Source organism: Pangasianodon hypophthalmus, chromosome 25 (assembly GCF_027358585.1).
Source record: "Pangasianodon hypophthalmus isolate fPanHyp1 chromosome 25, fPanHyp1.pri, whole genome shotgun sequence".
Taxonomy (NCBI): Eukaryota; Metazoa; Chordata; class Actinopteri; order Siluriformes; family Pangasiidae; genus Pangasianodon; species Pangasianodon hypophthalmus.
This window is the reverse complement of record NC_069734.1, coordinates 6,672,620-6,695,932: the sequence shown is the minus strand read 5'-3', so window position 1 is coordinate 6,695,932 and position 23,313 is coordinate 6,672,620. Positions and strand designations below refer to the sequence as shown.

At 37.1% G+C, this 23,313-nt stretch overlaps 1 protein-coding gene across 1 annotated transcript; it reads left to right on the top strand.

The window, feature by feature from the left end:
• Positions 1 to 491: 491 nt before the first annotated feature.
• gas2b (growth arrest-specific 2b) lies at positions 492 to 23,186 on the top strand. Its single transcript, XM_053229277.1, has 8 exons — positions 492 to 1,238; positions 8,617 to 8,762; positions 11,193 to 11,302; positions 11,959 to 12,100; positions 15,068 to 15,131; positions 16,088 to 16,547; positions 16,622 to 16,729; positions 22,371 to 23,186. Exons 2-8 carry the CDS (start codon positions 8,618 to 8,620, stop codon positions 22,578 to 22,580), a joined length of 1,239 nt encoding a protein of 412 aa, XP_053085252.1. The 5' UTR covers positions 492 to 1,238; position 8,617; the 3' UTR covers positions 22,581 to 23,186.
• Positions 23,187 to 23,313: the final 127 nt, after the last annotated feature.

Genomic DNA, 23,313 nt, shown 5'->3' with positions numbered 1-23,313 from the left:
GTAAAACTGAAATCCTGAACAGGAACTATTTTTTTCCTTCCGCACAGAAGCTGATGCTTCCTTCACTCGCTCGGTGGTTGGTACTGTTTTGCAAAGTCGGAGCCTATAGTTACAAAATATTTGCGTTCACACATTCACCTCTAATTGTAGCTAGTTATTTATTTAGCCTTATTTATTTTGGTATCTCTAATATTTCCTCCTATTGTCAAAATGTATATAATGAAATCAACGGTTACAGATGCAAGCTGAGTGTCTAAGTGATAGCTAACTAAAAGTAAGTTGTAGCCTAAATATAAAGAACAACTTCCCACCGACCATTGAAATGGTCCTTTCCTTCGCTATGATTAAGGTTAGTAACAAGTCCTAAATCGTTCTAAAGCTTCCAAGTGAAGGGAAATGAATGTTTATCTTTGAAGTCGGAAACTTGTATTGACAGTAAATCTTGTGGCACATGCAGGCAGCATCACGCTCACAGTCGGACAGCTTGTGTGGCGAAGCTCGGTTCTGCTACTCCAGTAAACAATAAGGAATGAGCCTCGAAAGTTAGTTTTACATCGTTAAAACCTGTTAAAATATTTGAAAGTCAGCACAGAAAAGAATGAGTTAGGACAGACACAAGGAAGGGGACACAAATAGTCCACCTGGAGAGCCTACAGGCTACTAATAATTGTTTTTATATCTAATTTGACCAGAAAGCAGCACAGTGTGTGTGTTCTCAAATACCTCATAGCGTCGCCTACAGTTTTATTTAAAGGCTAAAGTAAAACTTCTGATATCCACATTTACTAGTTTATCATTGTTTTATGTACACAAGAAAACTACCAAGAAAGAGTAATAGTAGTCCAGTATTGGCCTTGATATTTCTTGGTTTTGTGTCAAAAAGAAAAGAAGTGATGTCGCACAACTTTACAGCCCGCTCAAGTGCACTCCATTTCCGAGCACTTCCTCAAAGTGTGTGACTGCGGCTGCGTCCCAAACCGCACACCACTCTACTACATAGTGTCCTGTCAAAGCAGCGGGCCACGCTACGTTACCATAGTTACCATAGGTAGCCTGCCTATTTTGCCGTGTAATGCACGCGGTTTGGGATGGAGGCAGTGAGATTTGTTTGAGAGAAGCGCCAGTGACTCTCACAGCTGTGTGAAGTGTAACCTGTACACGGACAGTGTGTGTGTGTGTGTGTGTGTGTGTGTGCAGACTGGCTGGAGTTACACATAGCTGAGGAGATCCTGATCAAGGTAGGTCTTGTACTGCTGTTTCTCATGTTCTTTCTAACTTATTGATGACCTGGGAATAGTCCAGGATTCACTATCTGTAAATAAACCACATTCATTTAGGTAGATTCAGATGGTATGTGCTGTTACTATAATTTATTGGCATGGTGAAAATGCCAATTTATTAATCACTTTATTAATCCCTTTTTGGAAGAAGCATACATACAATACAAGAGTACAAGTGAGAAAAAAAAGATCTGTAAACATATAGAGATAAACATAGCTGTGCAGATATACATATGTAGTGCAGAAATTACTAACTGTATTATAAATGTAGTTTAGATATACTGTAAAACAGCACTGGAGGTAAGTGCAATAGTTTGCGTACCCTTAGGACAAAATGAGGAAGACATTTAAATGATAGGACATAGACAATAAGACATTTACTGTATTATGTACAATAGATGTTCCTTCATCGTTAGATATAGATATAGAAATAATATTTAAGGTATTAATAATGAAACTAAAACTTTAAAAATATCATATATATGTCCACCCTTTGCCTCCAGCCTCTCTAACAGAGATATCATCAATGTGTCAGTCATTTCTGTTGAACTGTCTCGTTACAGGAAATGTGAATTCTTTAATCCTGATGGTACTCGAGAAAACAATCAGCCTGCTCTTGGTTTCTTGTGATCTTTTAGTGGTTATCACATTGCATGTCCTGCATCTTGAACAGTTGCTTGCAAAAGCATCGTAGGTCTTATATGACACATCATTCAGTCATTCAAGCTTATTTTAAAAAAATTTTAAGTCCTCTCTGTAGGAGATTAGTGCAGGAAGAAATGCAGTCTCAAGATCAAGTTTTTAAAAGTATAATTTATTATACTTTTATAGTTTTATATTTATACTATTTATACTATTTTATAGTTACATTAATTTTTGGTATAATTTATACTATTTTAAGTATAATTAAGTATAATTTTAACTATTTTAAGTATAATTTATACTATTTAATAGCCACTATTTTTATTATTCCTATGGTTTTGTAAGTTGTATGTTTTATAACTAAAAAGACATTGGCTAAAATTATACTGAAAGCCTCTATATTTATCATGGATGTGAATTGCATGTCATCATTGTCTGATAAAAACTTGCATTATGCAAAAATTCAGGTTTTCAGGAGTACAAAAGAATTCTTCTTCATAAGGAGTATCATACAAAATAGATCTAACACTTCAGAACCTAGACACATTTCAGGTTTTCTGTTTTTTGCTTACATTCTGTATACACTCATCGTCCACTTTAATAGGAACACCTGCATGCCTGCTCATTTATAGAGTGAATCAATCCAATCAGCCTATCATGTGGCAGCAGCACAGTGCATAAAATCATACAGATACAGGTCAAGAGCTTCAATTAATGTTCACATCAACCATCAGAATGGGGAAAAAATGTGGTCTCGGTGATTTTGACCATGGCATGATTGTTGGTGCCAGATGGACTGGTTTGTATATTTCTATAACTGCTGATCTCTTGGGAATTTCATGCAGAGCAGTCTCTAGAGTTACTGCTTTCCTAGTTAGAAGCTGATCCTGATTTGCAAATTTTAGGTTAAAATCAGAACTTTGGTTGATGATAACATCCACATCTGATATTACACTAGACATTCAATGCAATGTTTGTAGTGCATAGACACTTTTAGGGTAAAAGGGGTTTATATTTGGTACAATATTCTCTTTTATTGACTTCATTTGTAATTTATGCTCATGGTATCATTCAGGAATCCTAAAAAGTGTATGAAACTGATCCTGTGCATTATATACAGTATGTAGCCTATAGGAGCAGTAAGCTGTGAAATTCTAGTTTAAAAGTCAGAGACTGAACATTACATAACCCATTAATGAATCTCAGCTAGATCCTGTTTCTTTATTCCATCTCAGCTTTCCTGCTCTGAAGCTATATGAGCTCACTGTGTTATAGTTTCACGTACTCTGTTTTTGTTGTCAAAGGCAGTACTGTCATTATTAATGTCTGTGATACCAGCTCAAGTTTCAGACATAGTGCAGAAAACATACTTTGTGATCTGTCATTATATGATACAGATCGTGTTGGTGTATTTGATATTGGAACAGTTTGTGTTATGCCACCTGGATACAACCTTTATTTCTTTGTAGTTTACATAGAGCACAATGTGCCAGAAAGCTCAGGGTTCTTTCATAGGATTTGCCCTGGAGGATTTCGTGTTGTGTTTTGGAGCAGGCTTTCATTCTCAAACAGACCATCAAAAATATAAAAGAAATTTACCTCCTCCTTCAAATGGCTCATAATAAGAGCACTGATTTGGGTACAGTTTGTGCCTCTTACGTATTTATGACTGTTTGGACAGGTGCAGTAGGTGACACCATTGACAGTCTTTTAGATTTACATTTACATTTTGCACAAAATCATATGGCAGATGGTCTTCTTATCTAGAGCTGCACAGTAATGGCTAAAATGATAATCATGCTTATTTATCATCATCCAATTTATCATTCCAATTTATGAAAAAATTGTTTTAAAAATTGACAATAAACAGACTTCTACTTGACATTATAAGTCTATATTCCTTGAATTCTTTGAATCCAGCCAACTAAGACTACTCCTTAGACACATTAATTAGTGTTAACAGAAGTTTCCCTCAACTGACTATAAAACAGCAGTTTTCCTGCTGGTTTTGGTATCAATCTTGAAGTTTTCAAATTTGTGTGAGAATCTGCAGAGTGAATGAAGCAGTCATGGCACACAAGAGAAAAGAGTCACAAGAGTTGCAAGACGTTTGCCGCACGGTTTCTTAGCCTCAGTGCTAGAGATCCATTGGCCTGCATTAAACAGCATTCTAATTCCGAACACATCTAACCCAACTCACAAAGCACTTAATAATTAGCTAGTAAACTACATCAGGTGTGTTAGGAGATGTTATAAGTTAAAATTGTGCAAGGCAAAGAGTTGCCAGGACTTTTTCGGCATGCATAGCATGGTATGATAGTAGAATGGACGTTTGTTCTATGTTGATTCTAAAATTCTCACATCTGATTGGTCAGGAGGTGTTGATTAATTTCCTTTAATTGCACATTTCTATTAATGTTTTAATACATTATCATTTCTATAGTAACAGTAAATTTCACAGGAACATACTGTGTATGTGGATCCTCTACATAATCTAAACATAATAACATATACAGTAGTGATGGAATTAAAAAAAAAGTGTCCTGTAATGAGACATTATTTAAGATTTTTGGAAGGAGTCTCCAGTGTCAGCACTTTGCAACAGACAAAGGTAAAGATATAAGTTTAAGTTTTCCACCACAGGAAAGTCTTCAGGGTGGAGAAGTTTGTACTTTTTGGTTAGTTTGTGGTTTCTTGATTCCATAACAAGCTGTATTTCTTGTCTTATTAACTCCACGAGAGGGAGAAACAGAGAGGCTGGTGAAGGAATGACCGTCTATAGCTGCTGTATCATAAGTGATAACAGGGACTATCTTGTTTCACAGATGCTCCACAACATTAAATGTAACTGCAGTTTAAACAGATGAAAAGTATGAGTCATTGTTTAATTAATGCAAATGTAATCATTGACAAATTGCTTAGATATGAGGGGAATAAAACAATTCAGGATGTGCTGTTACAGGAAAATCATCAACAAAATCTTATCAGATTTTCCAAACTTTTTCTTTTAGATGCATTACTATTCACACTGCAAATATTATATGACCATGACAACCTCAGAAAGTGGTTTGAGTGACGGGATCACAACACCTTCATTATGTTTATCGCATTTACAACATAAATACCAGGTGTGAATGAGGCCTGCGTGTTTACCAGAGAAATATAGTCCTCCATTATACTGTTCAAAAATATGTATTACATAGCATTTTTTTCTACTGATGGTTGCAGTAAAAACAGCTTCTGTACAGTTCTTTATTTTCTGCAGGTGTTGTTTTAGTTTGTGTTGCCCTACATCCCTGCGTATTATTATGTGTTCAATTTACAGTAACCTATAATGTATAGAGCAGTATAGTGCGCTTGCCCCTACATGTTCTTAATACGTTTTTACACATGTGTGTAGGAGCGTGTGTGTGGACACAGAGGCTCTTTATGTGTGATGGTTGGGTTAAAGGCCTCTGCCTGCACTTTTGTTCATGCCGAGCTAGGCGCCAGTCTAGGTGCGAATGTAGCACCTGTATGCTGTATCGCTCCTGTGTGCGCTTCCCATGCCCTGCCGACTGGTCATAGCTCGGATTGGACACGTGTCAAATTATTCTCACTTTGTTCTTCAACATACTTGCATCTGGGTTTGTCCTCTTGTCTTTCTGTCAGCGCTGTTCACTCCTGTTCAATGCACATAAAAAGGCACTGGTGTGGAATTTCCTCTTCACCAAATTAATTACAACATTAACTCCTTTTTTTATGTTTTCAATAACATTAACTAAATTTATACTACAGCTCTGTTGAATTCTCACATTGATTGGTCAGAAAGTGCTTATTAATTTTCAGCAGCTCTGACAGTAGTTCTGGTCACAAGACAAATCACAGGTTTATATTAATGCACTCATTCAAATACTTCATTGTGTCCATAGTGATATCTTATTCATAGGCACTTGGATGGTGGGTGTTCCATGTAATGTAAGCCTAATAATAAACAGATTTTACAACATGTTGTTATTTAGTAAAGAAAAACCTCTAATCATTGATATGATGAAGTTTTCTATAAGTTTTCTATAAGACATATACTGAGTATTTAATGAAGGAGTCTGCAACGCCATACTTTTTTTTACACTGTTCTTGGATGGAAGATGGAAGGATAGAAAGCACTTTGTGCTTTCTCTGTACTATGTCAAGCTGCATTTTTTTCATCTTAATAACTTCCTGAGATGAAAAAGAAGAGGTTGATAACTAAGTGATAACAGGAACCAACTTGTCTCACAGATATTCCACAACATTAAATGTACCTATAACCGGGTAAAAAGTGCATAATTCCATTCTTTAACAAAATACAAAATTGTAATCCTTGGTAAACTGCTGTGTTATAAGAGGAATAAAACAGTTCAGTTGTGGACATGGGAACATGCTGTTATTGGAAAAATAATTGACTCCAGACCACCCCACTGTGATTTATTCCTTACTTATTATATGAACATTTTAATTTATCTGGGATAAAAGGTTGAGTGAGTCAGTGGTTAAGGTGTTGGCCTGCTGATCGGAAGGTTGCGAGTTCAAATCCCGGTGCTGCCACTGCTGGGCCCCTGAGCAAGGCCCTTAACCCTCAACTGCTTAGTTGTATAAAAATGACATAAAAGTAAGTCGCTCTGGATGATGGCATCTGCCAAATGCTGTAAATGTAAAAAGTTCAAGAGTCTGAGGCTGCTGATCTGTGGTGATAAATGGTAACATTTACAGACATTCCTCTGATGAGTTTTAAAGGTTTTTTCCCCCTATCCGCAGTGCCTAATGATAAACGATAAGTGGTGAGGTCCAAAGCTTCAAAATCTTTCTGTATCTGTGTAAATCTTATTGCTTTTAGTTGACCTGTATTTACGCAGCCATGTTGTTGCAGCATTACCCCTATCCTCCTGCTCAGAATCTGTAGATAAGAACCTGAGTTGACTATGTTGCAAATGCTCAGCTCATCAGAGTCCCATTACAGATTGAGAGGTTCATTACCTCTCCTTGATGTTGTACACATCATGAGGGTGTTTGTTCACTACCTGCTTCTGTGTGTTCATACATCTCTACATCTCTACATCTGTGTCCTCTCCTCACTGCAGCTCGTAATCTGCAAGCTTTAAGAAAATAAATGGGGGCTTGGTTTTGCCGTCATTCCTGTCTGCTCCTGTTTGGATCTCACACATCTGCCCCGCAGGTGTCTGCTTTCTTTTCCCTGCCTCAAGGAAAGCAGGAAAATGATTTGCTACATACGACCCCCATGATGAATGGTTGTCTGAGTGTGGGAGAAATTATTGCGAGCAGTAGGCGTCAGTTGCTAGGAATTGGCATAGGACTTAGCCAGTAAATCTTTTCTTAATGAATAGGAACACTGAAGCAGGTATTTGGGTGTTGTGGTATAGGAAAGCTTGTATATATTTTTGTTGTATGGGAAACTGAACATGTTTTAATGCGCAAGATGGTCCTGCACATGTTGTGTTACTGCTTAAGAGCTATCAGATTTATCCAACACTTATTCGTAAACTCTTAAAAAAGTTTAAGATCAAGTCCCTGCTTTACACATCCCTCATCTTCAAAGATAATGAATGTTAGGCATCACACAGATAGACCCTTTCATTACTCCCAAATTTTAATATCCCGCTTTCTGAACCAGGCTGTAGTACAGCAGGTTCCAGTTTCTACAGTAGTTCTGGCTCATTAGATGTGGTATAAACCTGAACGTGGTCTGATCAGACAGTAGCCCACTGAGAAAGGCACAGACATGTGACCAGCATGCGTCCATACCCAAGCCAAAAATCACTTCCATTCAATTCCTTCATTGTTGTATGTCATACTCCATCAGTTTTTCTTACGTGAAATTGGACTGAATCTGTTGGATCTGTTAGCTGCATATGCGCACTATTAATAGCCTGTAGCTCTCTAAATAAATACACTACAGTTTTACGATGAACCCAGTAATGTAGTTACAGTAAATAGTGAAAGGATGTCTTCCAGTGCAATCATTGTATGTACTGAAGCAGGTTTTTCCTCCAGAGTATTTTAAAAGTTACTCGAAATGGTCCAAAAGTCAAAGTTTGGGTCTACTACTATAAATAAAAAAATATAAGCATGTGTTCCTTAAAACAGAAACAAATGTATTTTTATCTTAGAAATCTTTCTATGAGACTGAAATATATCTCACTGTCCTCCTTTCAAACTATATGCTATGTTAGATATTACTATTTCTGATGTCTAATACTATTAATATCCTCCTTGATCTGTTATGGGCAAGGTAAATATATGATACATAGATGCTAAATAAATGATGGTAAATATATGATACATTATGATTCTATTTATGTCCAAAAAGCGAAATCATTTAGATTATTGAATACTACTGGTTTTACTAAGCAATTACAATGCTTATTATTTTAAGAACAATAAATGATCTTTATGGAGAAATTGTACCAATTAATTAAAAAAAATACAAACTATTTCTACCTATTTCAGTTGTAGTTAAGTATATGCAAATATTCCTACTAAAAAGCCACAAGTGATCTGTCACCATATATGAATATTTTTCCTGGTTTAGTCACTAATCACATTATTATCACTGCTAGCATGCTAGTAGACTCAGACTTTTGAATCCTTCTGCAATAATATTGTGTGTATATGTGTGTATTAAAGCAGGTCTTGCTCTGTGTGGGCTGTGTTTCAGCATGTATGGGCCGTTCAGTGTCCGTCGGGAGCGTGTTCCTGACCTCTCCTGCCTGCATCAGTACAGTGAGTGGCTGGCCAGCAGGCATGAAGCCAGCCTGCTTCCCATGAAGGAAGACCTCGCTCTGTGGCTCAACACTATTCTGGGTAAAGCAGTGAAATTCACACTAGCAGGCTGTATGATAGGAATATTTTATTAATAACCTTCCAAAACATTTAGTGTGCATGCAAGAAGACTTAAGAAGACGTAGTTAAAGGTACAGTCAGTGAATTTAATCTTAGCTGAGGTTGCTTTGAAACTCAAAACTCAAACAAATAAAGCTCCTCCCTTGAGTGTTTCCTCTAAAACAATGCCCCGAAAACACGTTTAGGCTATAAGTCTGAATACAAGGGCAAGGTGGGATATGAATTGACAGGAAATGTATTTGACAGGAAAGTAAAGACTGGATGTTGTGGTCTTTTTACTTTCCTCTGTGCAAATGTTACTGACAGCTGACATAATATTATAAAAAAGTGTGAAACATGATCAGTCTTAAAAATCACTTATGCCACCTTTAAATTCCACAAAGAAACAAGCCATCAGATATGGATGATCTGAAATTGTGGCCAGTATCCAACATTTCAGACAAACAGGATAACCCAAATCGCCCAAATTCCCCTGCATGTAGGATCAATGCAAAAAAAAAAAAAAGATCTGCAACTAGATTTGCTTTTACAAATAAACTAGGACTTGCCACTGCTTGTCTTATTGCTTTGACATAGAGAGACTGTTGTAAAGTTGAGGAAGTCAGAATCTAGCATGTTATTATAAACAGATGAACCCCAGAGAGTTGCAGAATAGCCTGTTGGTCATTTTGCATACAGACTATGAGGCTTATTTCCATGTTAGCTTATTCAAACTCCACAGGCCTTGTCGTAGATGCAAACAAACAACCAGCCCTACTCTCTTTAACCACATACACATCTACACTACCACCCTTTTCGGGCACACACTTTCTGTTCCGGGATGATCTCATAGTGCTGGTATGGCCATGTGGCACAGCAGACTGCAGGAGGGCACTTAGTTTCATTACCAACATCTCCCTCTCTCTGAGGGGAAGCAGTTAATGACCATCCACGTCATTCTGTACACCGGCGTCTGTTTACGTGTCTGGTTTTGTTGTGGTTTTCCTCCTTTGATGCCTCCTCGGCACCTCCTCTTCATCCTCCATGTACAGCTCTAATGCTTGACGCCCGATTCCTGCGTGTGTACACTTAACACCGGGGCCCTAGAATGCATCTGCATGCCTGTGAGAAGTCGGGGGGCAGGGGGTTGACGCTTGCAGTCAGCGTACTTAGAGGATGTTTCTGAGCACCTGAGTGTGCCCAAGGCAGAGGAAGAATGCAACACTAGCTAGAGAGAAAGAAGTGGGAGCGGGATTTATGGAGGAGAAACATTTTAATAGCACCACACACACTGTGCAGACACTTTTCCCTGTAATCTAGAAACACATACAGATGAAAATGAGCAAAAAAAAAAGAATACGTAAAAAGAACAACACATGTAAAGCGTGATTCTTGAGCTTGTGGACCATGCATAGTTTTTTACTATAGTTTCCTTAGTCCGTAAAATTATTTTTAATTTAAGTTAGTTACCGCCCCTCCAAAACAATAGTCTTTTCTTGTAATGTCTAACAAGGTTAGAGACGCTTGTAGATGGACCATTTGAACATTTCCAGCTCCTTTATTTTCTTAGGTTTGTGCATGTGGAAACCTTCTATATCAGACCAGCATATGGATAAAGTCAAGAGACCAAGATGACCAAAACAAAACCTTTTTATCTTGCGTCCTAGTGTTTGTGGTTTGATTCTGATGTAGATTTGGGGTTATAAACTTGTAGAAAGATCCATCTATGACTAGGTCTTAATCTCCTGGCAGAGGCAACCTGGTTTTAGGCTAAAATCTCCTGTTACTTATCAGAAGTCATGACAAGTAGCTGCAAAACAGCCCCAATGTTCCAGTATTCCGCAACCATATTTTACACTGTAAACTGGGTTTTTGCGATTCTGAAACTGTGATCTTTGTGCTTTTCATTGCCTCATTTACAGTAATTTTCACTGTTCATGGGGGCAGTATCCCAATTCCTGGCAAATTTCCAACTCTTCCAGACTTCTGAAACTGTTTTTTATGGTTCTGATTGAGCTTAATGGTGTTTTTTTAATGACCTATATATTTGTTTTTAATGGCCAACAAATATTTGTTTCATTTTGTGTTGAAATCTTTTTGATTTTACCTATGATGATGGAAGGATCTTGTGAAACTTTATATATAAAACCTCAAAGAGAAAAATTCAGTTTCATTTTTTTTTTCAAGGGTGAAAAAGTTTTTAAGAATTTTGCCACATGTGTTTTTTTTTTTTTTTTTTAAAAAAAAGCTCTTGGGTTAGTGTCTAGTGCCATTAATTCTGTTCTAAACTGCTGTTTATAGTTTTCAGTATAAACCTAATGGAAATTGTTCCAAGCATTTATAGTATAATGCTGATTCCAAAGCACTTTTGATTAACAGTTTCTGAATTTCCATGTCCGTTTAATTATTCAGGAATTAATATAACAGCGGAGAACTTCATGGACATGCTGGAGACTGGAGTTGTGCTCTGCCAGCTGGCTGAGGAATTACAGGAGAGGATGATTCTGGCTAGCAATGGCAAGGTGCTCACACCAAAACACTTATCTTAACCCTCAGAGTCAACTACAGAGTAACTACTCATTTGTCTCTAGCAGGACTCAGATTAATGCCATCAATGTTTATTAAACTCTGTTTTTTTTGCTGTCTATTGAGCATGGCTTTCTTTTGTGTTATTATAGCAACAAAACTGTAATACTGAGATATATCTAAGACTCATCTCAGATGTTAGCAATATGAACAATTTTTTATGGAAACAGACACACCTTTAACATGCTGACGGCACTTAAACCTTGAATTATTTAGCTATTTAATGGATGCAGAATATGGATGGAACACAGCACACTAAAGAGTAGAGAGAATGAAAAGTCTTTGGCTGGTTTTATCCCCCATCTTATGAGCCATCTGTGTGCTGTTTGCTGTGTTCCCTCTTTCCTACTGCTGCTTCTGTCTGCATCTCTTTTCATCAGCTGCTCAGTGCTAAGACAAAAAAAATCAGGTAATGAAGCTGAAACGTTTAGAAGAACTGCTTAAATGAGCTTATTGTAAAATATACAGAGAGGTTTTCAGTGAGATCCTTTTGCCTATTTATATATTATTATAGCTATTTAGATGAATGTAAATGTGTTAGTCATTAATGGCATTTTATTTTTACTGTGCTTGTTTGCTGTGTGTTTTACAGCCCTTCATCCGGCGTGTGATTCACTGGAGAGCTGATGCAGCTCCTGGTTCATTTTTTGCCCGAGACAACACAGCCAACTTCCTGTACTGGTGCCGTAAAATTGGCGTAGGCTCGTCCCATCTTTTTGAGTCAGAAGATCTGGGTACGTATTTTTGAAATGTTTGAGAATTTCCTATAAATATAGATTTGTGGTACTCTGATTACCTTCAACATTAGTTTAAATCTGTTAATGCATAGCTAAGATTGGTTTCTGTTCTATCTTTGTGTAGTTTGGTTTTTTTGAATCAAACATGCTGTTGGCTGTGTGCTCTATCTGTGGTGTTAATTTTGTGTTTCAGGGTACCAGCAAAAAACAAAATCTTGCACACCAATCAAAATTACAAATCAACAAATTGTAGAGCAAATAATTGTGTTAAAATATTTAAAAAATGCAAGGCGGCACTGTGGCACAGTGAGTCGATCCTGAGCTCGGGTTACTCTCTGTGTTCACTCCAGGTTGTGAGATGTCCTCCCACATCCCAAACACATGCCAGCAGCTGAATTATCTATGCTAAATTGTCCCTAGGTATGAATGAGGGTGTGAATGTGTGTGTGCCTGGTGCCCTGCGATGGACTGAAGTCCCATCCAGGGTGCATTCCTGCTTTACACTCAGTACTCCCAGGATAGGCTCCAGATACAGGATACAGGATAAAGTGGTTTATTTATCATTAACAGTTAAACCAGCTGTAACTTTCTACATTAATATATTGTTAGTATGTAGTTGTATAAAAACATAGTCTTTCACTCTGTTTAAAAGTATAGTGCAATGTGGCATTATTGTAAACAATAATTAAAGTAGCTACTTGGAAATCTGCTGGCAAGTAGATAAAAATGTATGCTGATGTCTATAACAGAAAATAACATTCAGGCAAGCTAAATCAAATGTATCACTGAAACCAAAGAGTTGTAGTGACAAAAAAAAAACACAACAAGTAATGTTGTATAAGAACCTCATTGTGCAGTTTCCATCTTCCAATAGAAATAATCTGAGTTTGATTTAATCTGAGTGCCAAAGTGTGACGAGACTCATTTTCACGAATGAGACATCTGCCCGGTCCAACCCACTCTTCACACTCATCGCCATGAACTCACAATACTATTTCTCTCTCACTGTCTTTTTTCCTTTTTCTCTAGAGTGTATAGTGTTCTATCTATTTTCTTAATCAAAAATCACATAAATAACATATTTTGCTTAATGGTTTGGCTATGATAATGTTGTTAACCCCGAGGCGTTGGCATGGAGACAGAACCCCCCTCTCTGCTTCTTGGCCTCTCTCTCACTGTCTCTCTCACTCTCTCTCTCTCTCTCTCTCCATATATCTCTCTGTCTCACTTTCCTCATAGGAGCTCCACTGGGAATAGAGCTGAATGGCAGTTCAGTATCAGTGGGGTTTCTCGTGACCCTTTCAGGCCGTGCTGTCATTGGACATGTTTGATGAAAAATCTAGTGGAAAAAAAGAATACAAAAAAGCTGGACAGTACTGTTGGGACCAGAAGAAAAGGGAAAGAAAAGCACAGGATCAGAGGAAGGAAAGGATTATATGTGTGAAGTGAAGAGAATAAGAAAGAGAGAAAGAGTCAGTGTTCCAGTCCTTCAATACACAGATCTGTTTATAAATGGTGAATAGAACAAGACCTTGTTTGGAAAAGATGAACAGAAAAATCCTGGAACTTGTTCCGCCTCTATTGTGTGTTTTTCCTTAAAAAAAAAAAAAAAAAAACTAGTAGTAAAAAAAACCCTAGAAGTAATCATTCTATGAGAAAACAGATGTTAACAATAAAACCTTTTTTTTGGTTTTAATTTCAACTAAGGCATTTAAGACATGTTTCAATACAGTTCTAGAAAAAAGAGTTAACCTCTCTATATGAGTCATCCTTCTCTCAAATAGATAATACCATGTTACTCAAATAGATAATACCATGTTTGTTTTGCATGTGGGCTGTGATGCCTCAAAAGTGAATCTGATAAGAATATGTATAGGAATCTTTTTTTTTTTTAATCAGCACAAACTATTCAGGAACTGCGCTTCAGTCAGTTCTCAGCTTGCACATTTTTTTTAAAGATACGATTATATGCTCAGGTATTTGGAGAATTGGCAAGGCTTAAAAGAGAGTCGCTGCTTTTCTTCTTAATTTTGAAAACTTGTGGTTGTGATTGTCATCGCTGTTGGTTGTCAGTGTGTGACATTCTTTATCTTCTATGTATTATTCTATCGTTTTTTATCCTGGGATTGAATGTACACTTCAAAGACACGCACTGAGATCTTTATCTATACAAATATTCATTTTGAAAAAGTTTTCTCATACAACAGCGCTGCTGAATTCTCAAATCTGTTTGGTCAGAAGGCTTTGATTAATTTTCTAGAACAGCAGCTCTGGCAGTAGTGGCAGTTGGAGGACATTCCACATAAACAGATTAAAAGTGTGCAATTGTTGATATGCTGCTGTCGTGAGGAGACGTTTATTTAGCAATTATGGAAGGAGTCTCCAGTATCAGCACTTTGTAACAGTCAGAGGTAAAGCTGTCACTTTAAGTTTTCCCACACAGGAAAGTCTTCAGGACAGAGTATTTGTCAGAATACAGAGTACTGTGGTTTCTTGGCAACGTGACAAGCTAAATTTGTTATGTCTTATTAACTTCAAGAGAGAGAAAAAACGAGAGCGTAGTCAGGGAACAACTGTTTAAAGCTGTTATAATGCAAGTGTTAGGAACTTAGGAATGAAATAAGAAAATAGGAACTAACTTTTGTGAATGTTAAATATAGCTATAAATGGATGAAAAGTATGCCATGTCATTCTTCAATAAATTAATAACTAAAAAGTTATTAATAAATTAATAACTTGTTAATGCTGTATAAGGCGTGCTGTTATTGGAAAATAATTTATTTCATTTCGGGCTTCAGCCTTCAGCTTTACTGTCTATTGATTATTTATTCTAAACCTCAGAATGGGAACACATCTCTTCCCTCAGTTTCAGTGGATGTTGAGTGACTGGATCCTGTTGTTTTTTTAACTGATCCTCTAAGTCAAATTGTTAGTCATTAATATGCAGTGAATGTGTTTCTTTAGTTCTTCGAAGGCATCCGCGGGATGTGTGCCTGTGCCTCATGCAGCTTGGGAGAATTGCCTCAAAGTAAGAGCTTATCGTATTTTATTTATATGTTTTTATTTTCTTGTTTATGTTTTGCTAAGAAAAACCTGATTAAGAAATAATGATTTTTCAAGGGGTATGCAGTCTTAGTCTAAGTTTTTTAAGTATTTAAGCATGAGCAGCATTGAGTGACTACATTCCACCAAAATGGTCAATTAGAGCTCAGTTCACATGCAGCTGCTGGCCTACACTGATGGAAGTAGGGTCCACCAGAGGTTCTCAGTAGTTCTTAAGGTTTCTTAGCTTTTATATTTCTAAATATAAATAATTCTTAGCTTTCTGAAAACCTCTCTTGTAGTGTTTTACACAGAACCTTGAAATGTTTGTCCTAGACAGACAAACCAACAGACAAGAAAATTATAACAAGAGAATGTATTATAGTTGTTTATGTATAATCAGCTCTTTCTGTGACAGGGTCTTACATTAAGACTGGGTCACATTAAGAAAGGTTAAGCTTTAACCTGGATTAAATCTTTTAATCCAGTTGCACCTTGTCTTTAAAATAATCACATTAGACTGACTGAAAGGGTTTCTGACAGAACATGTTTTTTATTCTTAATTTTCCTTAAAAGGTAAGAAATAAGCATCAAATATTAATAAGAATAATACTCTTCCTGTTTGCTATTTTAGACATCATGGCAGTCAGACGGAATTACTCCCTAGGCCAAGGTTTTAATCAGAGATTAAGGTTTTATTCCCTTATTAGTTAAGCGTGGTGTAACATAATTTGAATAACAATAAAACTTAAATGAACAAATCTTTGATTAGCTTTAAACTCTTTTAGCTGGCTAGCGTTAATAAAAAAAACTTGTTTCATTTGAAGAACACCAGACGCTACAACCTACATATATGGTCTTTGGATTGTCTTTAAATTCAGTGTGTGAAATCAGAGTATGATACACTGATGTGTCACTCACTGAATTAATCATTTCTCACAGGTATGGTGTCGATCCACCTGGTCTGGTCAAACTGGAGAAAGAGATTGAGAAAGAAGAATTTGGTTCCTTATCCCCATCCATGTTCTATGCTTCACCATTATCCTCTCCCTACAGTCCTCTTTTCTTTCCCCCTGCTCCATCACCACCTCCTTCTTCCTCTCCTTGTCCTTTTCCTGCCTCCATCTCTCCATCCACACCATCTGCCTCTCTACCTCCATCCCCTCCTCCAGACTCCGCCTCTACCCCAGTCCCACAGCCTGAACCTGAGCCTGAGCCTGAACCTGAACCTGAACCTGAACGTGAACCCAAACCTGAACCTGAACCTGAGCCTGAGTCTGAACCTGAGCGTATCTCACCCAATCCCCAGTCACCTGTTCAAACACCCACATCCACCTCCACCTCACGCCACCTGAGTAAATCCAGTGGAAAAAAGAGCAAAGACAGCCTACTGGATGATATAGTGAGTTGAAATGGTTAACAAGCACAGTATTGTTTATTTGAATGCAGAGTACAAAAGGTTCTGTCCTGTTCTAGGTGAAGCAGATTTCAGAAGATCCACCATGCAGATGTGCAGTCAGGTTCTGCATTGAGAAGCAGCCCAAAGGCCGCTACAGAATGGGAGATAAAGTGCTGTACGTGAGGGTAAGTGTGTCACAGAGCTTTCCTCCTCTCTGCATAAGCACCTTCAGCTAAAATCAATCAGTCGGGGTCGAAAACAGTTTCTTAGATGCAGATCACACAGCATCTGTGTATTGAGTCTCTGAAGATTCTTTGTTAAAATGCATTTTAGTATTAAAAAAAAAAAAAAAAAAAAAAAAAGATTTCTTTTTTCTGTCCAGTATTAATACTCAAGCCTTTACTTGAACTACAGCATTAATAAACCATAAGCAATGTTACCAAAGTAACAAAGTGCATGTATTAATTAATTAATTACACTGGCATTAACCAATGTTTATTTCTTTGCAATGACTAAAAATAAATCCACATAAATGAGCATGAATGAATTTACATGTTACTAAATGTAATTGGGTATAAATAATGGAAACTACCATTCAGCCTTATGAAACACCAGTTCACCACCACAACCATATTGATTTTTGTGGACTTTTTACTTACGGATTTCTAGTCATTGGTTAAAGTGTTTATTATATGGATTAACTGGTTAATTACAAGCATTTTTACTCTGTTAACATTATTTATGATTTATTCATTCTAAAGTTCATGGCTTGTTAATGATAACTACGGCTTCAAATAATGTTAGTTAATTCTAATTTTAAAGCATTAGCAATATCTCAAATAGTGCTTTTCTTGTTGACATGTTCCTCTCTTGCCCATCCTTCTTAGAATTTGTTAGTTAGGACCCGGGTTAGGGGGAAATATGTGGAATTCATTCAAAAGCAAACACTCGTGGGAGCTTGGGTTGCTTGGCAACATGAAGAAAAGGTTCACACATTTTGAATGGTAGAGAGAGAAAAAGATTCTGACTGACCAATAGATAAAATCAGATGATGAACCCTTTAACAAGCTTTCTAATGGTAGGTAAATATTGCCAGATTTGCCTAAGGATATAGCCATGAAAAAAATATTTCAGGAAAAATATGGCAAAAAGGAGCCTTGGGACTATTAATATTGTATCAGACGGCTATTTCCTCACTCACTAAAGCCACTCACGAAATAGGCATTAAAGAGCACTTCAAAGCATTGTCACTTCGGCTAATAGGGGACCTGCTCAAACCATTACATGCTCAATTACACTTATCAGATGCCTCTTATTTAACTCACACTATCTCTATGTGCTGTCCTAGTAATCAATACATTAAACAGCCTATTTCCACAGACAGCTTAACTTCAGCAGCGTGCTCTGTTGTGGACCTCCTTCTATATTGACTGCACACACAACTCCATGATTAGCTACTATATTTCATAATCATCTACCATCTAAACGTACACAGAACAAGCCCTAACAGCTGCTAAAACTGATAAGTATATGTATGTTTTACAGCATCTGACATGTCGAAATATATAATAATTAGGGACACCAGTGCTTTTAGCCTTGCCAGGCTGAAGAAAGAATGGATAGATGTCTGTGGCATGCCTACATCAGAATGAGCTGCTGCTCAGCAACCAGAGATGACTGACATTCTGAGATCATTTAAAGCTACATGATGCGAACAATAATTAGGTCCTGTTTGGACTGAATTCATTCTTCTGCCACATTCTGTCTGCTCTCTGTACTGTTTGGATGTTAGCGTTTTTATTTTCACAAGTATTGACAGTCCTACAATAACGTATAGTCAATTCCAGAATTATTAGCACCCTTCACGAAAATGAGCAAAACTAAATATATAAAATATGTTCATGCGCCCAGTTACTGGCAAATTTTCAAAAGGTTAGCACTTTTTTGTATTATAATTGTGCTTTGTGGTGTCTTTAATTTTAATGTCCATAACCATTCTTGTGCAGGTCAACGATCATATGGCTCTTTTGTATTGGTATTTTCCCAAAGCGACAGTTGACATTTTAAATGTGTGCTACCTCATATTTGGCAAAGAAAACAGTTTAAAATAAATACAAACAAATAGTCATCCTTGGAAAAACAAATTATATATAATTAAATTACATATAAATAAATTATGTACAGTATATTTCAAGCATGACTTTTAGAGTGTCATGATCTTTAAGAGTGCCAATAATTTTGCCGCATATATGTCTGAAAATACTATAATTTATTTCGCATTTAATCTACAATTATTTAAAAAGTATAAATAAATTAGAATAATAGAATTATTATTAAACTGTTTAAAAAATAATAATAAAAATGCAATTATTTTCTCCAACTCCTTTCATTTTTGCATGAAATATTTTAATTTTTGTCTTTTTTTTTTGTCTATTGTCTTATAGGATGGCAATAATTTTAGACTTAGCCTTTGTTCATCTTTTCAAGTAACTAAGATGAACAAAGGACAGCTAACCACTTACCTTGTCTTTGGTATTGTTTTGTATGTATTTTATTGTGATGTAGTTTTAGATTATCTTTGCGTAGAATTTCACAGCTCCACCTTCCTGATCTTTAGAAAACAACAGTGTCCATACATGAATTAGGAGTAGGTTTATAGGTTTATAGTTTAGTGCCATGCTGTAAAAAGGAGCCAGTTTATTGATTTTAGTGCTGAGGTCATTAGCAGTGTGATTACTCAGGGAAGCTTGTTAAATGATGTTGGCTTCTAGCTGGTCCCGCCCCTTGCTTCCTTCCTCTTCTGTGATTTCTCAATCAGACGAGTCCTCCTGGGCTCATGCACGCTCTGCTATGGAGGAAAAGCAGTCTCTTTATGTCACAGAGCCAATTAGCAGGAGATCCAGAGAAGAGATGAGACAGAGAGACAGAGAAAGAGGTCTACGTTTGCTCTCATGCATGAGGCTCCATCAGAAAGCTTTTAATGCCATCTCTTATCCTATTCCTGTTTGAATAGGAGTGTGTGGGAGATGGATTTGATTTGCTTTTATGATTTCATGAATGAAAAAGACACAAATCCATTAGCTCATTTGAATGGGTATGTTTCAAGGAGAAGCACAGAAAGCAATGCGTAAAGCAGTTAATCGGCATTAAGGCAATGTGACAATAATAGAGCCGTGACAACAGAATTACAGGAGTGATATCTACCTTATTCATATGAATCAGATAATCAGCAAGATCACTGTTCACAGATACCTAACAGATACATAATCTACGTTTTGACATCTCAATAATACACACCTTTGTTTCTAAATCTATCAAATGCACTATAAACATGGATAAGAGATTCCTATACTGGAGATATTGTCTCTATCTGATGTCTCTATCTGTCTCTATCTCTCTTCGTCACACCTGCATTCGCTTCATCACTTCAATAAAGGATTTAAAAAACCTGGATGGTAACATGAACATCGGGGGAAGAGAGAAACAAGAATCTAGCCATGTTGTGGTCCTCTGATGAAATCTAGTCTCATTATGCTTCTTTTACTTACTTTGCTTAAACAGTCATTATGCTTGAATTACTGTCTTTTCCACTAGCAATGATTACCTGCTCAGATTCTTCTCTAGTTCTGGACGGTGTCTGCATTCACACCCCTCGCTCTGCAAGTGATTAGACAAAAATAGACACAGAGATGGAGCAGTCTGTCTCCTGATTTAGAACATCTCTACTAGGCTGCATGTGATCCTTGGGGAGATATTCTTCTCAACTTGACGAATGCTGGCGTATATGAACTGAGTGACTGCAGTCTGGCATCTAGTGGCTGTGCCTTGAACTGCAAGGAGGAGGCAAATAAACTGGAATCAGTTTCCACACTGGAGAGTGGATGTGGAAGGGGAGTGGAGGATGGGGAGTGTGTTGGCCCTGAACCAGAGCACTCATCGTTCAATATCTCAGTACACAACGACTCAAAACGCTGATCTGAATGCATTCACGGCCACTGTTGCCAGCACAGCCTGTTCTCCAGTACTACTGGGCAGAACACTGGAAAAAAGGAAAATATATAGATGCCATTCAATTATTCAAAGACGCTGTGAATTATTAAAGCGAAGATCTGCATAAGAGAGAGGCAAGACACAATTCGCAGAAAATAAAAAAGAGATGTTGTCAGGGTTTTGAAATGTAATACAAAAAAAATATCATTTTATTTAATTGAACATCTAGGGGTTTGGCTGAAATAAGAGGTGTCAAAACACAGGGATCCCCTTTATTTAATTCATGCCAAATTTGAGCAGACTGACAACCCTGACATGTTAATCAGTTTCAGAGCAGCTGATACACACAGCACATGTATTAGAAACACCAGACCTGGCGTGTGTGTGTGTGTGTGTGTGTGTGTGTGAATCTGTCGATTAGGATGCATAGCAGACCATTGGGACTTGAAGTGGGAGGGGAACCCTGAAATAAATCTGCTTGTAATACCAGCAGTGGAACAGCTCTCTAATGAAGGGGTTATGTCCGATAGCGAGAGAGGAGAAAAGAGGGGTTTGGGGCGGGGTGTGTGTGAGGGGAGGGGGGGTCTGAATGTCTCTGGGGACAGAGTGGTATCTTCTCTTTTTCCCTCTTTTTCCCCACCTTTCATTTCTCATCTCTGTATCTGCTTTTTATTGTTCAACCACCGTTGCCATGGCAGTGTCTGCACTATGCTAGAGGGTGTTGGAGGTTTGTATATCACAGGTGTAAATTTAAAAAAAAAAAAAAAAAAAAAGGAGTCTGAACATGTGTGTGCATGGGTGGGTGGGTGTATACATGTGTGTCTAGGAAAGCTCATATTGTAAAGCTCATCTCTCTCTCTCTCTCTCTCTCTCTCTCTTTCTCTCTCTTTCTTTCTCTGTGTGTGTGTGTGTGTGTGTGTGGTGGATTATTCTTAAGCTGGTGCTCAGCTGGTGCCATGAGGCAGTGTTTCATTAAACGTAATGAGATTTTGACAGTGCACTCTCTCTTTCTTTCTTTCTCTCTCTCTCTCTCTCTCTCTCTCTCCCCTCTCTCATTTGCCTTTTACTGAAGCATAATGAGATGCAGGCTTTCAATATTTAATCTATTCCAAAAGAAAGGGGCTTGCTCGAAGGGGCTCATTCTTCACTAAACACAAAATGGATGATTTTGTCAACCATACTGGTTTGAAGACAAAGCAAACACAACATTTACTAAGGGTTCTGCAAATATAATGCATATAGTTGCCTCTAGAACTACTGACACCCTACTAGAGAAAAGAACAAAAATGAATTTATAAAATAAATAACACATGCCAAGAGTGATATATCTGGAATTTATATATTTCTGTAAAGCTGCTTTGTGACAGGGTCCATAGTTAAAAGCGCTATACCAATAATATTGAATTGAATTGAATATTTTTGAGCTTGAAATATCACACATTGATTATAATCCAGAAATGGTAAAAGGCACAAGTAGATCTCCTAGAGACAGAGAGAAATTTAGAAATGTAAGATATTTTTTAATTATAAGGATGACAATAGGTTTGAATTTATTTTCATGGGTGCCAATAATTCTGGTACAATTCTATTATTATAATTCTGGCTATTATTACTGCTACTACTACTACAGCATGAGAGCAAATGTTCCACAGTTTTAAAGCACTGTGGGGGCCTCTCCACTCCACTCTGTATTTAACAGAGAGAATTCTTAGAAGGCCAGCATTCACAGATATCAGGTCATATTGTGGGGCATATATAGAAAGATAAAGATAATAATGTTCCTATATACATATCTTATATGATATATCATTTCTCTCTCTGTCTCTTTTTTGGCAGATGCTGAATGATAAGCACGTTATGGTGCGTGTTGGTGGAGGCTGGGAAACACTCGGGACGTACCTGCTGAAGCATGACCCATGCAGAACAGCTCTGCTGAAATCCTGCAAGCCCAACAGCAAGTCACACAGCGCCAAGGAGCCTTCACGGGACAGCTACCTGGTTGTAGGCACTACGTCACGCCTCAAAAAACAAATGTCACAGCCTTGATTTATGCAGAAGGTAGCAGACACAATCAATCAGCAGTCATGCCTTGTACAGCTGTCTCTGTTGTATTATTGGGTTCAGAGTGGAGAAGTTAACAGGTAAGGCTGAGACATGGATCTGGAAGGGAAGCTGATAGCCCAGGTGGCTTGAAGGTGGATTCAGCATTAGTACAATGGGAAAATATTTTTAAAAAATATAAAATATTATAAACAAGTGCTTTATTAAAATAGCATATATTTCCTTTTTAACCTAAAAGCATAAGGGCAGGATCTCTCTCTCTCTCTCTCTCTCTCTCTCATTTCAGCTGACATTGTCTGTGTTAAATTATGTGTGATTTTACTCTTGAGAATGTGTGAAGAAATGCATACATTTCTCATATCTGGTGTTCGATTTGTGGATCAAATTTATCATCCACAATGATAATTCTGATAAACTATGCAATGCATGTCAGTTCACCTTAGATTTACACTGTAACTTTTTTTTTTTTTTAAATCTAATACTCAACCTCAGTACAAATATTTTACTTCAATCTTTTGTTTATGTCTAGCATCTGGATGAATGTGTAAAATTATGCAGTTGAGTGGCTAATTACCTATTTTTGTTTAAGAATATAATGCCCTCAATATTTTTCCTTACAAATGCTAAATTTTATATATATATATATATATATATATATATATATATATATATATATATATATAACTTTTCCCTTTGGTACAGATAAATGTACACACAA

Coding starts and splice junctions, on each gene's coding strand:
- gas2b (XM_053229277.1), top strand. CDS start 8,618: ATGTATGGGCCGTTCAGTGTCCGTCGGGAGCGTGTTCCTGACCTCTCC. Junction 11,303..11,958: donor TTCTGGCTAGCAATGGCAAG/GTGCTCACACCA, acceptor TGTGTTTTACAG/CCCTTCATCCGGCGTGTGAT. Junction 15,132..16,087: donor CTTGGGAGAATTGCCTCAAA/GTAAGAGCTTAT, acceptor CATTTCTCACAG/GTATGGTGTCGATCCACCTG.